Source organism: Ochlerotatus camptorhynchus, unplaced genomic scaffold (assembly GCF_037179485.1).
Source record: "Ochlerotatus camptorhynchus isolate MF236.1 unplaced genomic scaffold, CSIRO-AGI_Acam_v1.1 ptg000070l, whole genome shotgun sequence".
Taxonomy (NCBI): Eukaryota; Metazoa; Arthropoda; class Insecta; order Diptera; family Culicidae; genus Ochlerotatus; species Ochlerotatus camptorhynchus.
The window spans coordinates 6711348-6732733 of record NW_027040560.1 but is presented as its reverse complement, the minus strand read 5'-3'; the positions used below and the strand labels follow the sequence as shown (position 1 = coordinate 6732733).

Genomic DNA, 21386 nt, shown 5'->3' with positions numbered 1-21386 from the left:
ACAATATAATTTGTTCATACGGGATACAAAGCTTTATAAAAGCCTGAGTGCGACTATTTTTTTTCCAATTTAAACCAGATTGAACGTTGAATCCCAATCCCGACACGAAGGACCTTAACTGTGTGTTCACATCAAAACGAACATAAAACAACTAAAAACGTGCCATTCATGTTTGTGCGGCTGTGCGTGTAATGTAAACCAATGGTGTAAATTTTCTAAACGTTGATATGATATGCTGTCCCATTAAAAGAAAGCAAGTAGAGACTAGACGTACTGGTGCTAGTAACTGACGAGTGCCGGGTGTATCTGTGGGCTCACCTGAAACTGCTGCATTGGATAGGCGACGACACCTGTTGCTTGTGGGAGGGCACCACCGACGCCGGCCTGAGCTAGCTGTTGAGCAGTGGCAGGGATTTGCGCCTGAGTTGGGACACCGGGCCAGGCACCTGGCAGCTGCATTCCCATTCTGTAAAGATCAATCAATGGTCAAGTTAAAGTTGATTTCAGTTGACAATTTCCGTTTCCCAAAACACCTACCCCATGTATCCTTGCTGGTAGCCGGCAAACTGTCCATACGTGTAGCCTTGCATTCCCTGGAGGAACTGACCTTGTAGGGGGGCTGCAGCAGGTGCCGGCGTGGTTGGGTAGGTCGGAGCGGGTGGATACCAGTAGCCGGCAACCTGTTGACCATAAGCCGTATTGAAGGGGAATCCGGCCTGGCTCAATGCTTGACTCGCCAGTGAGGGAGCATTGTTCGGGTCACCACTTTCCTTACCCCAGGAGCATTTGACCGTTTGAGCGTTGATTTCCGAGTTGTGTACAGCAACGATGGCGTGAGTGGCGGCTTCCTTGGTGGAGAATCTATGGTAATAGGCAAGCCGGTTAGACATCTACAACAAACCCTTATTCAAACCTGCGTCTAAACCTACCTCACAAATGCATATCCTTTGTCCTTGAAGACGCGGATTTCCTGGATGGTACCGAACGGAGAGAACGTCTTCTGCAGGATCTCTTCGCTGAGTCCGCCGGCCAGAGTGCCACCGACGCCGCCGCAGTAAACGGTACAGTTGGTTGGACTGCTTTGGTTGTAAACCTCGTCGAAGGTAAGCGGTTTGGCGTTCACTGCAATTGGAAAACGGTGTTATCATCGTGTTAGATGCGTTGCACTTCCGAGATCGAAATTGAGATGAGGAAAAGTGAAGTTGAGAATTGTCGTTAGCCAAAAATTCGGAAAAAGGAATAAAGTTTTTTTTTCTAAATCGTTGGCCCTAGAAAGGATCATCACATTTGAGTTTTTGGTATGTTGAATACTTTCTGTTGCAGCGGAACTTTAGCTGAATGATGATTTCTAGGGTCTTCGGATTATAATGTTTAATGTAGCTTAAAAATGGAGATAGAATTCACGTAATATATTTTACAGTTCTTTCGCGATTTGGATTAGTAAAAATGTATGTAGATTATTTTAAAAACAATATAAGTGATATGCCATTTCGTAGTTGCTTCATTGGTAGATATAAGCTTATATTATTATGGTGAACGAATCAAGCTTGGCAACGAAAATTGAGCGATTCGGCGGAGTTGCAAATTGATGCGATGGTTCTGAATTTGGGTCATTCGCGAAAAAAGTGAATCGATTGACAGTCGGCTTCTAAACGGCTTAGTATATTTATGTGCATTACTGAATAAGGAGCAGAAGAAGATGTACGAAGCAGTTGTTAAAAACAGTTTGACAGGACCTGTCATACTAATAAAAGGTTGGAGAAGAAAACGTCAAATAGAAGAAGATCAAGGGATAAAAGGTTGAAAGAACACAATGCCCTTTATTGGATTTTGGTAGGTTCATTCATACGATCATCATTATCATCACAGGATGGAGTCTTTCTCACCCCAGTGTGTCTGGGTTCAATCCCAGCTGAGGTTGTTGGGATTCTTCTGAGGTGAAAAACAAACTCCGGAACGTCTTTCTTTGAGCAGGGCAGTAAAACCGTTGGTCCCGACCCATGTGGTGATGGGTTCGATAGATTCCAGTTGTGGAAAATTTGGGAACGATTGGTTTTAACTCGGCTTTCCGCATTGCATTTGAATTTTGTATGGGAAAACCTACGTTTGGCATTTTCATTCCTGGAGACCACAATTTTGCTTTAACCATGCAACTAACTAACCATGTACACATATAGTATAGGAAGTGCCTAAGAACTTTTGCCCAAGGAAGTACGGTGCTAGGAGGTCTAAAAAAAAATATATATATATAACAGTTCAAATATTTATGGTTTGAGTTAAATGCCAAAAATCACTTTTTCTGCCAACACTGCCGGTGTCAATGGAAGTCTAAACCGAAATAGTTTCAGATTTTCTTATCTTATAAATTTCGTATGTTCATATGAAATATTTAAAAACCATTGTTTTATCTCATAAACATAGTAAGAGAGGGGGAGAGCTTACTACATCCCCTCCCCCCTTACTCATATCAATGGAAGTAAGACTTCAATCTGAACTACCGTATGCGTGATAATGTTTGCACCATCGTACAAATAAGGTTCCCGTTTCACTTGTGCATAAAATGCCTTGGTTTTCTTTGCATGCACGTAACCTATAGATCTTTTTGACGTTTAATCATCTTTCTTTATCTAGCACACATGAATGAATGGACGGTTTGTTTTCCCACTAATCTGTTTCCCTCTTGCTAGCACTCGTTCGATTTAAATGGTGCAGTAGTGTGCACCGATTAAACATCAAAAAGCTCTATAGCTCATGCCGTAGTAGGCTGTGTATAAAAGAAAATGATTTACTTAGTTTGACAGTTGCACCATGACGAAGTGGCAGCGTATTCGTGATTTATTCCAAGCGCAAATGTCGCAAAAATACATTCCAATCGCCGTGGGAGTGTCCCGGTGGACCCTCAAAAGGGCATAGACCGTGAAAAAAAGGAAAACTCTCCGCGTGGCCACAGGTCGTCCGAGGTCAGCTCGGGTTCCGAGGGTTATCGCTGCTATCAAAAGGATGATTCGGGTGAATCCAGTGCGTTCAATAAGGAAAATGGCAAAGGAACACGGGATCAGTGACTTTACAGCACGGAAGATCGTAAAGGAAGATTGTGGGGCGAAGTCGAGGGCACGGAAAAAAAAACTCACTTGATTACGAACCGCATCCGGGAGCTACGAGTCGAACGATGCTAGAAAATCTTGAACTTCCTTAAGCGATTTTTATCCGGTAATCCTGTTCACCGACGAGGGCATGTTTACCGTCGATCCCGTATCAAATTCCAGCACCGACCGGTATATTAGTTTTCTTCCGGTAAAAGACGTGGCCAACGAGCACAAGAACGTTTATCTGACCAAGCATCCTGCTAGCGTTATGGTGTTTGGATTGGTGGCTTCCGATGGCAAAAAAATTGACCCGGTGTTCATTCCAGAAGGCGACAAGGTCAACACGGAGGTCTACATCGGGATTTTAAGTAAGTATGTTCTTCCGTGGATCAAAGAACAGTACGGTCCGAAGCCAAATGTTGTATTTCAACAAGATGAAGCTCCGTGCCACACCTCGAACCGCGCTCAGAAGTGGTTGCAGGAAAAATCTTCCGTTCTGGGTGAAGGATATGTGGCCGCTATCCAGCCCCGATCTTAATCTGCTGGATTACTCAATATGGCGTGTCATGAAGGCCAAGGCCTGTTCTTAACGCCACCCGAGTACAGCAAGCCTCAGACAATGGATCCAGACTACATTATTAGAACCTGCCGTGCATTCCGGAAGCGTGTAGAGGCCGTACTTGCAGCAAGTGGAAACGCGATCAATGATTAACATACTTTAAGACTCTGAGAAACATCCCCCCTTTGAATAAATAAAAAAACTCGAAAACGAAATTTATGAGTTTGTTTTTTAATTTTGACATTACTGAATGGTGCAAACTTAACACGCATACGGTACACATATCCGGAGAACTTTGAGATTAGGGCGTAATTGCTTTTGTAAACAAACATGACAATCGCCGATTTCTCGCAAATTAAAGCCCAATCTAAAAAATAACAGCACACACGGGTAGATAAATGATTCCTCTATCAATTGGTATGGTTTGTTCGCGATATTGCGTTTCAATGTAAGAGAAATCGGCGATGGACGTGTTTGTTTACAAAAGCAATTACGCCCAAATCTCAAAGTTAATATCTTTTAGAGCAAATAGCGTAAATAATGCCTTCGGCAGTACCTTATTCTATTATCGTCACCCCCTGACGTCATGAAGGCCCTGACGTTCAGGGAATAATGGATTCCAAACTGTGCTTATTAAATAAACTATGTTTGTTTAACTTGTATCATTTTTTAGCCTAAACCTGTTTCGAGCATGGAAAACAATGCTTAAATTGTTTTCCATGCTTGAAACAGGCTTCTGGAGTTGCACAGCAGCAAGGTATTTTATGCCTAACGTCCATTATGCCTATCGTCCGTATGCCTATCGTCCGTATGCCTAACGTCCGTATGCCTAACGTCCGTATGCCTAACGTATTTATGCCTAATGCGGTACACTCAGGCAAAACTGTTTGGCAACCAGGGTTATTGAAAATTGTGGCTCAGCAAAGAAAAGAAAAAGTTAAGCCACAATTTGGGAACTGTTTGTTCAGGCCGGGGTATATGATTCTCATCTGCAAGAACCATGAAACGGCTGACTGGTTAAAGGCTGAAGTTCCCAGTATCAGACCATGAGAAAATACCTGTCTCGTTGCAGTCGACGAGAAAGACATATCTCGACCTGAAATTTTATTGGGCTTTTTCCCGCGAAGTGCAGAGGATAGCACTGAAGATATACTTGCTTTGGTGGAAAGCCAGAATGAGGGGTTAATGGTTGATGCCTGTCGAATCCTCAAAAGGTATATCGTCAAACAGCATCACACTGACCTCGTATTCACTGTTGATGCTGTATCCATGAAAGCCCTAGAAGAATGCAATTTTACTGTGGACTACAAGTTTGGTAGTGCTTTTATAAGGACAAAAATTCCAACAAAGGCGGAAGATGAAGAAATCCGAAATAGTGATGGAATAATCGAGGGAGATAAAGAACAGTCGTAAATTCCTGAGATCCACGAGGACTCTGAAATTGTGGATAATGGTGATGACAATACTGATCAATGCAATAAAGATGATTGCTGTCACTGAGATAAGTCCACTGCAGAAACAAGCGAAGGAAATGGAAAAAGATCAGCTCCCCAAAGTACACAAAATGCATCGGAAAATACTGGACAAAAATATCGAGCGATACAAGTCCACACAAAACAATACAAACTGACGGGTAATCACAATACCATGTAAATTGAGCAGAAAATGCCTAGCAAAAGGAAACACTAATTGAACTGATGACGAAACACAGCATAAAACGCATACAAGAAAACCTTCACCACGCAAAGGGATCTTCAGCTATATTCAGCAAAACATTTGTTCAAAGCAAACTGGATGTTGCTTGCCTCCAGGAGCCATGGACACACAAAAGCAGGATTTTTGGAATGCCTTCACAATCGTGTAAGCTAATTTATGACGATACACAACTATTACCAAGAGCTGCTAATAATATAAAAATGACACCAATTACAGGATTCATCAACAGAGACATTGTTGCAGTTACTATAGAGGTGCCAACTACGCGGGGGAAAACAACGTTTTGTGTTGCACCGGCGTATTTTCCTTCCTGGTGACGTTGATGACGTACCTCATCCAGAAATTGCAGCCTTCGTTTCATGCTGCAAAGGCCAAAATAAGGCCTTTATCATCGGATGTGAATTCTTTATAGAATATCGATATATGTAATAGGGGTAATTCTCCAACATTTACTAATGCAATAAGAGAGGAAGTTTTGGATTTAACGTTATGTAGCTCTGCTCTTTCAGATCGGGTAATAAACTGGCATGTATCAGATGAAATTTCATTATCTGATCATAGACAAATTCTATTTGAATATAAAGCAAATGATATAATCAAGGAAACCTATCGTAATCCTAGGAAAACAAATTGGGAGCTACACAACTCCAATCTCTCCGTACAATGGGATGTTTCTATGGATAATATAAGCACCAATGATAAGTTGGAAAAGGCATCTGAAATTAAACAAGCTTATTATGCAAGTTGTTCTATAAAGGAACGCTCTACTAATAAAGGTGTATCCTGGTGTAATGTCGTATTAGAAAAGCTAAGGAAAAAGGGTCGTAAACTATTTAACCGAGCTAAAATAATAGGAAATCGGTCTCACTATAAAGAGACTTTGACTGACTATAACAAACTTGGCAATAATCTGATAGCTTTCCGTCAGTGATGTCCGACTTGAAGAGCTGGTATAGCTCACGAAGCTCCGCCAATGAAATTGGTTCCATTATCACTATACATACACCTCTTCCGGAACTCCTCTTCTGGAGACGAATCGCTGTAGTGCTGCAAAAAATGCGTCGGTTGATAAGTTCTCCACTGCTTTGAGATGTATTGCCTTCGATACCATACAGACAAATACACAGATGTAGCCTTTCACTGGAACTTCCTTTCTAGCGGTTTGCTTTATGTAAATTGGTCCAGCGAAATCGATAACAACTTTCAAGAACGTAGGTGCCATGTTGACCCGATAAGAAGGCAGGTCTCCCATGAATTGACCAGCCAGCCTTGGATTTGATTTGAAGCACGTGATGCAACTTCTGGTGACCTTGCGTACAGTTGTCTTTGCATTCAATATCCAATAGAGTTCTCTGAGGGCAGAAATTACACTACTGGGGCCAGCATGCAGGTTTTCCTTGTGGTTGCAGCAATTAATCTTCTTGTAACAGGGTGCTTGTCCGGAACGATCAATTTGTGTTTCGCTTCGTAAGGTAAGTTGCTGTTTCGAATTCTTCCTCCTACGTGTAGTAGCCCTTCGTCAAGAAATGGATTCAGATTGCCGATTCGCTTGCACGGTTCTCCAGCTTGAACTCGTTTGATCTCATCTTGTAGTTGATGCCTTTGAATCACTTGAATAATTCGATTCGTTGCTTCTCTTAATTCAGGAATTGTTGGAGACAATGTAGAACTTCGTTCACCAATCTTCAAACGACAATTTGAGATAAAGCGAATGACGTAAAGGGTGATACGGTCAAAATTTGGTCAAGGGAAAACGCGTGTAAATCGGTGAAATCGTTTATTTAAAAAATCAAATTAAATTTCTTTTTCAAGTTCAATTAGTATAAAATTCAGGAAAAATATTCAGTTAGGCTTCCGCTTTTCCAAATCCGAATTGCCGGGCCTTACGCTTGACCCCTGCCATCAGATTTTGTACAGCCACCTTGTCCACCTTCTTCGCCGCAGAAAGCCAGTTTGCCTTGAACTGCTGCTCGCCCTTAGCAGTTTTTTTGGTCTTCTTTAGGTTCCGCTTGACAATAGCCCAGTATTTCTCAATTGGGCGGAGCTCTGGCGTGTTGGGAGGGTTCTTGTCCTTGGGAACCACTTGCACGTTGTTGGCGGCGTACCACTCCATGGCCTTTTTACCGTAATGGCAAGATGCCAAATCCGGCCAAAACAGTACGGAACAACCGTGTTTCTTCAGGAAAGGCAGCAGACGTTTATTCAAACACTCTTTCACGTAAATTTCTTGGTTGACAGTCCCGGAAGCTATGAAAATGCTGCTTTTTAAGCCACAGGTACAGATGGCTTGCCAAACCAGATATTTCTTTGCGAACTTTGACAGTTTCATGTGCTTGAAAACATCTGCTACCTTGCCCCTTCCTTTTGCCGTATAAAACTCCTGTCCCGGAAGCTGCTTGTAGTCGGCTTTGACGTAGGTTTCGTCGTCCATTACCACGCAGTCAAACTTTGTCAGCATCGTCGTGTACAGCCTCTGGGATCGCGCTTTGGCCGTCGTATTTTGTTTATCATCGCGATTTGGAGTCACTACCTTCTTGTAAGCCGATAGTCCGGCTCGTTTTTTGGCTCGATGCACGGTTGTAGACGATACACCCAGCTTATTTGCGGCATCTCGGAGAGAGAGGTTAGGGTTTCGCTTGAAACTACCGGCAACTCTCTTTGTCGTCTCAGCGGCTTCCGGTTTTCGATTTCCCCCCCGATCCAGACTTCCTGGCTGTCGACAAAAGTTCCCTTAACACTTTAATTACATTTGTAACGGTTGATTTGGCAACTTTTAGCGATTTTGCCAACTTTGCGTGCGAGTAGCTCGGATTTTCGCGAAGCGCGAGCAAAATTTTGATACGCTGCTCTTCTTGCTTGGACGGCATTTTGACAACTAAAGAGTGAATTCCAAAATCAAAATAGGAGCAACATTCTACACACACACACCTTCAAAATGAGGGGTGTTCAGGTTTTTTAAATGCAAAATTGAAAGAAATACGTCAAGTTGATATTGACCAAATTTTGACCGTATCACCCTTTAGGCGACGATTATCTGAGTCTTGCGGAAGGATTCAAACTTCGTTAGTATCGGAAGCTCTTCATAAAGGGTTGCTATGTTGACTACTATTTCGAACCTTAATACCGGGATTTCTTCATCTTGTAGTTCTACAGGGATTTCTTCTTCGTACGTTGTCGAGTGCAGAAAAGATGGTCCGTTCCACCACAGGCTGTTAGTAGAAAGAGCCTTTGCTGACATACCTCGAGACACGATATCCGCTGGGTTATTCAAGGAGCGGACATAATTCCACACAAAGCTGTTTTCTGACACTATCTCAGACACACGGTTTCTATAAAATACTTGCAGCCTGTCTAATGGCTTGTTCCCTAGCAGCACACTTGTCATTTAACTGTTGTGGTTACTTTTATGCACCTTATTTCAGTCACAATCAAGTTGCAGCAACCTATTTTGATGGATGTGTGTTGCTTGGGTTGAGCCAGGCCAATACCACTTGACTGTCGGACCAAAGAATAACTGGAACGTTCCCCAAATCCATGGCACGGATAACCTTTGACACCAGGCGATATAGGAGCAAAGCTGCCAATAATTCCTTTCTCGGGATTGAAACGGGAGCGATAGGACATACCTTTGACTTGCTTGTTACTAACTTCATGCTGGCTGTACCATCTTGCATCATCGAACGGATGTACACGCATGTCCCATAAGCTAAATTAGAAGCATCCGTGTATTTCAATCTGCACTGCATCGTTCGACACCACTTGTCGGCTCACTCGGAATTCTTCATTGAAGGGCAATGCAGCGAGGAAGTTCCTCCAATCCTTCAGCAGTTCATCATCCAATTGGTCGTCCCACTTGAGCTTGTTTTTCCACAACTCCTCCATCAAAGCCTTTGCCAGAACAATCACCGGTGAAAGTAGTCCAAGCGGATTAAAACGCCTTGCAATTACTGATAGCACTTGACGCTTCGTTGGTGTCTGATTGTTGCAGTCCGATTGTGCCAGGAACAGGAACTCATCCTTGATTGGGTCCCACATGAGTTCAAGAGCCTTGATAACTTCATTTGCACTCGTATCCTCGTTTTTAACCAGTTTGTCCCGATCTTCAGCAGGAATCGATTTTAAAAGTAGCTCATCATTAGCTGCCCATTTGTGGAGATGAAATCCACCACGATAACGCATAACCTCCCCTATGTCATTACCACCGAACAATACGTTGTCTACATAGAACATCTTTTTCACCAACTCCGCCGCCAAAGGATGCAAATCTTCCTCATCTATCGCCAACTGGTACAGTGTTCGAATGGCCAGAAATGGGGTTGATGCTGTCCCGTAGGTAACGGTTTGCGATTCCAACACCCGCAACGGATCAGTTTGATTCTTCCTGTAGAAAATGGTTAGAAGCGGGGTATGGCATTTGTCCTTGAGAACTTGTCGACACATTTTAGCAATATCGGCGCTTAGAACGTACCGGTACAAGCAGAACTTCAAGATAATCGTCAACAAATCGGGTTGAATTGTTGGCCCAATCATCATCACATCGTTTAGGGATATTCCACCAATCTTAGCAGAGGCATCGAACACTACACGACATTTGGTTGTAGAACTTGACGGTTTGAGCACCGCGTGGTGTGGCAGATACCATTTCTGGAAACCTTTGGGATCATCCTTCTCCTTTATCTCCTTGCAATGTCCCAGTTGTTCATGATCATCCCTAAATTCATCATATTGTTTCTTAACTTCCGGGTTCTTCAGCAGTTTAGACTCCAGTGCGCAGGAACTTCGTAGGGCCATTGGTCTCGAATCTCCAAGCTGACTCACCGATTCTTTGAGAGGAAGCTGGACAATATATCGACCTTCATCGTTCCGACGAAACGTAGATTGGAAATTTTGTTCACACTGTTCGGCTTCCGGCATTACACATTGATCACCTGGTACACTTTCGATTTCCCAAAATCTTTGCACTTGATCACTCGACGTCAACTGTGACAAGAGAATATACACATGCTCCACATTGAAGGCTTTCTCCACTTGCACATTTACCACCAACTAGCCATCCAAACTGCGAATCCTGGAGTGTAGGTAGATCCTCAGACAACCTCAATCGTCCTGGCTTAAGCACATTGTCATACCATTCCATACCAATAAGTAAATCCACTTGACCTGGACGGTAGAATACTGGATCTGCCAGTTGAATCCCCGATGGGATATTCCACGAAGCAACGTCTATTGCCAACGTTGGTAGAATTCCAGTAACCTTTTGGGAAACCAAGCAATCCAAATCCAATTTGAAATTACTGTGCTTTGCGAGTATTTGAACCTTGACCTTCTGTCGAACGCTGGATCGGAGACTGTTCACTCCGGTAATAGGAATATTGACCTTTTCTCGATCCAACTGCAAACTCTCAAGCATTGCTTCCGAAATAAAGTTAGCCTGCGATCCGCTGTCTAGAAGTGCTCGACACTAATGTGGGTTTCCTTGCTTATCCAGAACGTTAACCATGGCAGTGAGCGCAAAAATACCTGCACTGCTGACTTCTCGACCATGTTCGAAGCTACGGTGGTGGAAACTTTCTCTGGCGTTGCTTTGACGTCGGTTGATTGAACTGCTGTAGAAGATTGCGATATCTGCTGCTGATCGGATGCCTTGGGATCGCTTGCACTGGAACCTTGGTTGTAGCTGCCTTACGCATGAAGTAAGGTGTGATGCCTCCTCTTACACTTCGAGCATGACTTCGTTGATTTGCAATCAGCTCCTCGATGTCCACGTCTCAAACAATTAAAACAAACCTGTTTTTCACGCACTAGCCGATCACCGATCTTCCACTGACATACTATTGAACGTTGAGCACTTGAATGCCAGATGATTTCCTTCACAAAATTCACAACTGCTAGACGATGTCAACTTTCACATTTGACTGCTTGCTTGACACTTGACCTACTTTTCCTGGTTGACCTACCCCAGTAGATTCATGACCCAAAAATTTCAAATTTTCGACATGACCCGTACATGAATCGATCAACTCCCTTAGCTCGTAGTGACTTTCATGTGCCAACTTCTTCAAGCTCAGCAGCCCAGAAATAAGATGATCAACCATTCTTCGCTTATATTCAAACCTTTCTGCTAAAATTTCCTATGCACGGTCATAATTGCCATCCGAGATGGTTTTTGCGTCAATTATGCCGGGTGCGTCCCCAATCAGAGCCTTCTCTAAATGGTAGAGCTTAATGCAAGGTGGATCGTTCGACCTGTCCACCACGATATTTGCGATTCTAGAATGTGTAGAAATATGTTTAAAAAGAAATTATAGGAATGCAAACATATGCATTTTTTCGGACAGTCAAGCAGCATTGAATGCCGTTAAATCAAAGATCTACACTTCAAAGTTAGTGTGGGAATGCTATAATCAACTTTAGAAATTGTCCTGTCGTAACAAGGTAAATCTATATTGGGTTCCTGGTGATTGCGGCATTGAAGGAAATGAAAAAGCTGATCAATTAGCAAAGCTTGGCTCATCCCAGCAATTTATTGGTCCCGAATCGTTTATTGGTCTATTGCCTTCTAATCTGAAAATGGAATTATAGAACTGGGAAAAAAGCAAGATACAATCCAATTGAAATAGTACCTCAACAGCCCGGCAATCTAAACGATTCATTAAGCCCAACGTTTTGAGTACGCAAAGGTTACTCAATCTTTCCAAAAAAGATTTAAGCACCTACACTGGATTAATAACAGGACATTGTCCTAGTAAATATCATTTAAAAAAAATATTGGAAAGCTTAGCGACGATAGATGTTGCTTTGGTAATTTGGAGAGCGAAAGCTCTGAACATTTATTATGTGATTGCGATGCACTATTTAATAAACGATGCAGATTTCTTGATAAATGACTCACCGTAGTTGGAGAATTTTGGACCAGTATACCCAATAAAGTTGTAAACTTCATTCGAAGTGCAATTCCATTTTGGGATAATGCCGATGACCAATGATGAAGACCACTCTACATAGTGGTTGATCATCGAAACACACGGCAAACAGTAAAAAGAGGATACACCATAGATCAAAACACTGGTCGCAGTGGTAACCCAACAAACAATTTGAGTTGATCAACAGCTGAATAAGCTATTTTTTAGCTGAAGAAGCTTACGTTTGCCTGAATAAGCTCTAATTCAATGTTTGTTGGGAAATGTCCATGACACGGAAAAATGGGTGTCCACGATGAAATTGCCACACACAAAATTGATTCGCAAAATTCGAGTTTTCATCCGATTGCCATCAAATTTTCAGGGATTGAGAAATAACTATTAAACTTCATTTTACCATTTTACTCGTGTTTTATTTACAGTCCATACGCAAATGCCCGCACCTTGGCCTTAACCCCGGCCATAAGATTCTGCACAACCTGTGAATCAACCGTTTTTTGCATGTAAACCCATACTTTCTTCAGTTCCTCGACTGTCTTCACTACCTTAGGTCGTTTAAGAAGGTGCTGCTTCATAATCGCCAGGTACTTCTCGATGGGGCGGAGCTCCGGAGTGTTGGGAGGGTTGAACATTTTCGGCACGAAATTGACCTTATTGTCCGCATACCACTTCAGCACGTCCTTGGAGTAGTGGCATGAGGCCAAATCCGGCCAGAAGATTGTTGGGACGTTGTGGGCCTTCAGGAGAGGAAGCAGCTGCTTCTGGAGGCACTCTTTTATGTACACCTGTCCGTTCATCGTGTCCTGGGTCACGAAAGGTGCACTCCGCTTCCCGCACGTGCAGATGGCTTGCCAAACCAGGAATTTCTTCGCAAATTTGGACATCTTCTGAGTGCGGACATGCTTCGGAACGCTGAACTTATCCTTGGCCGTGAAAACAGGTTGCCGGTGATCTGTTTGAAGTCGGCCTTCACATATGTTTCGTTGTCCATGATGCAGCATTCAACTTTCGTCAGCATGTTGAGGTACAACTTCCTGGCACGGGTTTTGGCGGACTTGTTCTGCTTCTCGTCGCGCTTAGGGGCCTTTTGTACCTTGAACGTTCGAAGCCCAGCCTTAGTTTTGGCCTTCGGGACAAAACTTCGGCTTAGGTGCAGCTTCTTAGCCACATCCCTAACGGAGGCGTTCGGATTTCGGTTGAAGGCCCCAACTACGCGGTTGTGATTTTTGGTGTTGTACGGAATACTTTTTCCTTCACTTCTGGGCTTCCGATCGGTGGTCAACCGTTCCTCGAACCGCTTAATCACTCGCGACACCGTGGAATTCGCGATTCCCAACGTTTTAGCGATGGAACGATGCGAGAGATCCTTGTTCTCATGATGAATGCGCAAGATTTTATCACGAACGAGCTGTTCTTTCGACTCCATTTCCGCGAGTTTTGATCACAGGACTTTAAAACTTGCAGGATGTAAATAATGCACTATGAACTAAATCCACCCACCCAAATTTTCATTAAATTCTACCCAACGGTTAAAAAGTTAGAGCAATTTCATAGTGTGGCAATTTCATCGTGGACACCCTTTATGATGTGATGAGATTGTGACGTTTGTGTTTGATACATAAAACCTGCAAATTTAGCTTTGATAGAGTTACAATGAGCGCTTTTATGATCGCATCTTCGCGAAGAGTGAAGAGCGAAGAGTGGATGAGATAAATGACAAAATCGCTTATTCCGACTCTCATGTAGCAAAATTGGAAGGTATTGTGTGTCAAACATAAACTTCACAATCTTTTCTTGTTGCTTACATAAACAAAACATTACTATAATATCTTATTATTCCATAATTTCATAAAACATTTTTTTAGCCAAAAGTAACTTTCCTGAAAATAGATAGGGGAAAAGTTGGCTTCGGCAATACCTTAACCTATTATCGTCAGGGGGGTAAACAAAGTCCTAGAGCACTCAAATTTGGCCAATAGTTGCTCTGAAACACAATGTATCCACATGTCAAAATTGAGCTCTCAAGGACCCCCCTGACGATAATAGGTTAAGGTATTGCCGAAGAGAACTTTTCCCCTATTTTAAGAAAACAGAGGGACCCAAGTGTACCCAGGGATCCAGTAAGTCCAGTTTCCCCTACCCATAAATCGCATCCGATTTAACTCATTTCGCAACAGCTATGATTAAGTACACAAACGCTTCCTCCAAAATTTTGTCCTTTCAACCTTTAATCCCCTAACATTTCATTCGATCTCGAATGAAACCTTCTGACGTGAACCCCTTAAAAGATACCCAAACAAATAGGGGAATTTACGTATTCTCGGCAACTTAAGCAGCGACCATCTTGCTACAGCCTCTTTCTCTCAGGAACGCACACATATGCAGTATTGGTTTGTTTACAATCTTTTGCTGTCGGCTGCTCTAACAATTTCAGTCGAAATAATTATCAAAAACTGTTTTGAAACGCTTTTACAAAGTTCCAAACTTCTCTAGTGAGAGAGACTAATGTGGGCAACACCTTTTTATTCGGCAACCTTTCTATTTGAGCTGCGTTTTAAACAGCTGTGTTTTCATCGGCAACTTGAAATCAGCAGCATTTTGTAGTGCGTGTGTTGCATTTCAAGAAAACCTTGCTAGATTGCTTTTTCTCAGTGGTAAAAATATAATCAAATTGAAGCTGAAAGCCTAAAAAATAGTTTGAATGCATTCAGGGAAGTGTTTACGTGAGAAAATCCAATGAAATTAGCGATTCAATTTGGGTTGCCGAAAAAAGTCTGTCATTCCGAAGCCATCATTTTCCCTAGTTCGTTTTCAAATGCAAATCGGTATCGGTTTATCAACAACATCAACAACAACAACAACAACAACAATATGAGAGTAAAATAGTTTTACACATGCTAATTATCACACACACAGGTCGTACGAAAAAAGAGGATATTGTTACTAAAGTACATCGAGAGTAGTGATCGTGGGTAGACAGACGTTAGGAGAAAAGTATTGCATTCGATTGTATTTGGGAGATATGTACATGTTTTCGTTTTCGTCGAAACTGAAAAACGCATTCCTCAACTACTAGCCACTGGACAGGTTTAAACCGTATGTGTGAGATGGTGGGTGTGTTGACCGGATTTGAGTTAGTGTCGCACCGCGAATATGACGTCATTTTCAACGAAATAGAGGAAGCTAATTAGCAGTTTTGGCTGCACCGGGAATGTTCGATGGTAAAAGGTGTTAGCGGTGTTGAAATCAATTCTAGGGCTATATGCGAAGAGAGTGAACAAAAGAATGATAGTAAAAGTAGCAATAGTAGTATTAGTAGCAGTAGTAGTTTTATGCCAGCAGGGGGAGGAAAAAGTAAAGCAGAAGATGGAGAAAAGAGTGGAGGAAAATAATTATAATTAATTTCAGCGGTAACATGCACCGTAAAACTTACATAAAGCATATTCTGGCCGCGCGCAGGTAAATAGGTCTACGGATTTTTTTCTAGTTATTTTTTTCTATTTTTTGTGAATGTGTGTGTTGAATTCAACTCAAGCATTAAAGCTCTACTGCAAAAAGGCGTGGGTAACATAAATAATGTCAGAATTAGTTTTTTTCCTCTCTCTCTCTTTGTTTGAAAAATTTATATTTCAGGGTAAACGTGTATATATTGGAGTTTTATAGTTTTAAAACGAAGGAAAAAACCGGAGACGATGGATGTGGATTTTAATTTATACGATAAAGTGGTGGGAAAATAGGGTTGAGAGTGACTATGCTGCTATTTACGAAAGAGGTCGGAGGTGGTAATGCTCTGTTGGTGAGTTGGTTTGGTCTGTGTGTATGTCTGTGTGCCACTTTTTTGTGTTTTGTTTTGGAAGGTTCCGTGTCTAGCAGCGTTCAAATAAAACGATTGCATCAAACTCGAGACGGGGGAACACTTGATTTTTCTAATAAATTTTCCCAAACAACGCCAAAGGGCTTTCCGGGTTGTGTCCCCATGTCTCATGGAGCTAGGGGTAGGTGATTTTTTCCGCTTTTTTCTCTCTCTGTTCTTACGCTCCCAAAGGGTTGCGCCAGCCAGGGACAGGGCAAACTAGCGAGTACACATTTTCCGGAGGACATGGATGCCGAAATTTTACCCCGATGAATAGTTGTCCACACACAATCGGATAGGGAAAATGACAGGGAAAGAGGGTAGAGTGTAAGTGACGGTAGTCAAACGAGAAGCGAGAACGATCTACTACAACAGGAGGACAATTTTCATGAGAACGGACCTGAGCCTGTCTGGAGAGAGTGGAGTGGGAAATAGGAAATAGACAGAGAAAGAGTTACATCAACAAGATTTATGTGTATTTCTGAATTTTGCATGAAGTGCACACATGATCGTCTTCATTGGGATTTCCTAAACGGGAAACGGTTGGTTTAGGGGAGAGCAGGGGGGCGTAAGTTGACACAAACCAGCGATAGAACTATCGAAAGTGTTGAGAAGGGGGGCAGGTTGTGTAGCGGTGGATAGTTTGGGGACAGAAATACGACATACAACAAAATGGAATAAAAGTACTTGGCTTGAAATGGGATCGCTTGACGAACGGGATGGGTTAGTACATCGAGATTGTCACACGTACACACAGTCGCTCGCTCGTACGTCCGCACAACCACACGTATATCAAGTTGAAGACAGGAAAGCAATTAAAGCGAGAAATTTAATTGGAAGGGTTGGTAGATGTGCACCCCATGTACGCCCACCAATTTACATTGTTGTTTTACACGATTGACGTCGTCGTGGGGGAAAAGGAAAAAGACGACCAATGTTGTGCAATGCTTGGGAAGATAATTTACCAAAGGTATGGAGATAAGATAAACCCCGTATCTTATTTAGTGAAGTCGGTTTGTGTTCCGGGATTCGGGTTCATAGGGGTGTGTTTTGCAAAACCATGTTCCAACTACCACTTATTGTTAAATATACTTTTAGAAAATACACCCTTCAATAGAGCCTAAATTAACTCTTATCGAAAACGAGTAGGATATGGCTTTAATTAAATTATTGGTGTGATCCTCGTTATAATTTCCCCTGAATTTATCTGCTCTACAAATGTGTTTTTTTTTATTATTCCTAGAAAGTCAATGAAGATAACTTTTTTATTATCAGTTGAATAATTTGAAGGAGCCATCGACAGAGGGCATCGAGTTACGAATATAAATGTTTATTTCAATGATCGATCGAGTTTACTCATGATGACAATCATTAAAATTAAAATAATAGTGTTACTTTAAACATTTCTAGGACATGCTCATTGATGTCTGAGGCTTCCTCAAAGATGAGTGAAATTAGAGATTGTGTCTTTTTGAAAAATCAGTACCCCAAAACTTATGGGCCATTACATTTCTAATAATAACAATAGACAACATTTATAGAAGCTCACAGAACACCAAGAAAAGTCCAAGGATCACTTGAAGAAGTTCAGAGATCATTTAAACAAAAGCTCATGTAACATCTTGAATTTTCAGGAACAATTATAATACTTCAAACATCATCTATCAAAAGTTTAGACATCACTTAGTTTAGCTCAGGAAACACCTAGCGAAGTGCAGGGATCTCTCAAAGAGCACATATAACTTCAGGGATCGCTTGGAGATGTTCAAAAGTTCTTGAGAACACCTAGAAAAGTCTAGGGAACATCTAGAAAAGTGCAAACAATAGTTTAGAGATCAGCACCCAGGCATGGAAAATCATTTGCATTCATTTCGTGCATTCATTTACATTCATTTGCCTCTTACTTTTTTCTTCGACAGTACTCCGCAAAATGATGTATAGAGCTTTTGTAGGTTTTGTTATTAGCTACAATTTTTGGTAACAAGTCAAATCCGTATCTCTTATAAATCACGAACCAGAGCAATCAGAAGCCACTACTGTTTTTCAGTGAATGTATTTTACATTCACTGAAAAACAGTAACACGTTCTGCCCGCTCTAGTTCGTGATGCATAAGAGATACAGATTTGAGTTATGAACGAGTTAATAACAAAACCTACAAAAGCTCTATGCATCATTTTGTGGAATGCTGTTGATGAAAAAAGTTAGAGGCAAATGAATGTATATGAATGTATGAAATGAATGCAAATGATTTTCCATGCCTGTTTAGCGAAAATAAGGAAACCTATAACTAATGTCAGTGAACACTTAGTGTTCAGGCACCACTTAGAAAATAAGTTCAGGGAACATATAGTCATCTCCTTCACCCGTCGTCCGTCCGCAGCTTCCGGCAGACACTTTCGGTTGGCCGAAGTTTATGCTGAGCGCAGATAAGCTGGATAATCTGATCAACTTAGGTTTGGGGGTTCAGAATCCATGCAGTCTCTGTCAGACATTCGGTATGGAGACTCACTTATCAATTCCAAACTTGCTACAAGAGTTTGGCGGATACGCTTCCAGCTGGAGTGACATTCGACTGGGCTTTCTACCAGTGTCAGCTTCCAATGGTGGACATTCGTGCATTTGGAGATTATATTTCAACGTTGGTGTCAGCTGCAAACAACACGGATTCTTTGAAGAAATCTGCTACAGCATAGTTGTCCCATTCGTTACAACAGTAAGCTGAGAAAAATTCTATTGAAGAATTATTTTTCTACGAGTTCTTATGGAGGCTACACCATAGTTTTGGTATTTCGTAAACTTTTCGTGTGTATTGTAAAGCGATGGTAGTTGACAATCAATTCCAATGTATAACTCATTTTCGCCAAAAATGCTAATGGTGGGACACTGTTATGCTGCACAAGGCAGTATAGCGGCAGTGAAAAAAAAATCAGTTTGCTTTTGCATGATGATGATTGCAAGCAGCTTTAAGGGGTTAGAAGGTTATAGCTCTTTTACAGTCAGTCAATAAACCTTAACAAATGGTCAAATTTTTACGTCAGATTTTCAGAATAAATTATTGAAGGTCAAGTCTTTACCAAAAGAAATACTTGCCCTTTTCCTGCATAATTACCATCAGTAGTTCGTCGTATTTTAGTGACTCAACAATATTTCAAACACTGATTGTTCGTCCTTACTCCAATTCGGATGTAACCTGCATGAGTCTTAAAAGAAAATATGCAAGATGCCCGACTTTGAAAAAACTACAAGTGACAGCCCTATGGGGTTGTACGCAATGTTGACGTAGGACTATGTGGTCTTATATAATAAATCTTATTTGTTAACTGCAGCAAAAGCTTGTGTTTTGTGTAGAAATAGGAATTTGAGCGGGGTTCTCTCTGTTTATACTCTTGAGTATGACGCGCTTGATATAGATGGCCCACAGCGACTTACGAAGAGCTTCTGATTCCGATCAATAGCGGTGCGGCTTCTTCCTCCTTCTATGGATGCTCATGTGAGCTGCAGCTCACTGCTTGCTACTGGAGAACACCACCACTCACCACGCGGTGATTGAATAAACACCGTTTGGTGAGACCGGATGGAATTCAACTTTGAAATATGTGTTAAGGCAATCGCTTTTCCCAGGCAATCGGTGATAATTTTAACTATCATAGCAACAACTGCACATTCGTGCAATTTTCAATAGTGATATTTTTAAAAATGGTAAAATCTTGAATTTGCGATGCGTAGAAATATTTCTGATCGATTGGTGATACAATTATTGAAATTGGTCCAGGGGAAGCTGAGTTATTAACGTTCCAAATCTTTCATAATTTTGTTACAAGTTCCTTTTTAGATTTTCACAAAGTGTACCCCCATATAGAAATCACAGACGTAGTCCTACGTCAAAAGATTCCGTAAACTGGGGGCAAATTAATCACGAATCCTGATGAATGTGGGCGTCTTAGTGGTATACCTGTATAATGAGAGAGAGAAGGATTAGTAATTTCCATTTAATTCCACTACCTTATTTGCTTATCCTTGACAGATACGCGTATTTCGTGTACAATGTGCAGACTTCTTCAGTGTCTTGTACTAATACTCGACTTTTATTACAAGACACTGAAGAAGTCTCCACATTGTAGACGAAATACACGTATCTGTCAAGGATAAGCAAATAAGGTAGTGGAATTATATGGAAATTACTAATCCTTCTCTCTCTCATTATAAATTAATCACGATTTTAAGTAAGGGACCATCCATAAATGACTAGTATATTGTTGACCAATTTTAGAAACTCCCTCCCTTCTTATAGCGTATTTTGCTTTACCTTATACGTGGCCGGTTACAAATTCTGATAACCCTCCTCTCCCCTCAAATGCTACTTAATTCATGGATGTCCCCTAATTATTGTCTTTGCTTGTACTGTATTTTCAATTATTTTATTTTTTAAAACATTTCTGGTTCACAAATCACAAAACCTAGTAGATTAATTAGTTAAATTATTTACCTAAGCTAAGGTTAGAATAATTTTTGTTCGAAAATTTGAAAATTTGAAAATACTGCTTTGAGGTGAAATTGATCAACCGTTTTTTTGATTGATTTTTGACTTACAGTATGTATGCAGAATGTGAGTTGATGTGATTACAGCTCATAAACATCATTCATATTTGAAAACAATATATTTATTAGCAACTATAAATGTGGGAACAATAAAGAAGCTCAGATTAATGTAAACTTATCAATGGTTTTAAATCATACTTATGATCATCTTGCAATTCTAAATCTTTTAAAAAACGAACTTATTTTCAGCAATTTGTTCAATCAATTCACTCCAGTGTCAATTTACCTTAGGTTTACAGTAAGTGTAAAATCGGCACCCAACTAAAAAAATCTGGGATTTTACTTTTTACGGTTTTAAATCAAACATTAATTTTAGATTCAAAGTGTTTTTATGTTACTTCATACGCAAAGTTTGCGATTTTCAGAGTTTGTTAGAAATGCTATCTTACATGAAGCTTTAGTGTGATAATTTAATAGCTAGAGAATGATCTTAGAAGAAGGGTAGGTAGATAATTCCGTTAGAGTACGGCAGTATATGAGGTAGTGATAAATCGTCGCTAGAACTATTCCACTGCCGCAGACAGTAATGAGCAAAGACGGGCGCACACTTTTTGCCTGTAGATTTGAAGACATACTTCAAATCTCCGCGTACATCGCACGGGTTAGGCAAAAAGTGTGCGTTTGACTTTGTATTGTCGCGTTAATGGCCCTT

At 41.2% G+C, this 21386-nt stretch overlaps 1 protein-coding gene across 3 annotated transcripts in view; it reads right to left on the bottom strand.

The window, feature by feature from the left end:
- LOC135697463 (cytotoxic granule associated RNA binding protein TIA1) overlaps window positions 1-21386 on the bottom strand; it is a 1329144-nt gene that overhangs the window by 4373 nt on the left and 1303385 nt on the right. For all 3 annotated transcript variants that reach the window (XM_065217205.1, XM_065217206.1, XM_065217204.1), the window contains 3 exons: window positions 930-1122; window positions 538-861; window positions 319-466 (listed from right to left, as the gene is read on the bottom strand). In XM_065217205.1, coding sequence (XP_065073277.1) covers window positions 319-466; window positions 538-861; window positions 930-1122 — 665 coding nt within the window. The remainder of the gene's footprint in view (window positions 1-318; window positions 467-537; window positions 862-929; window positions 1123-21386) is intronic.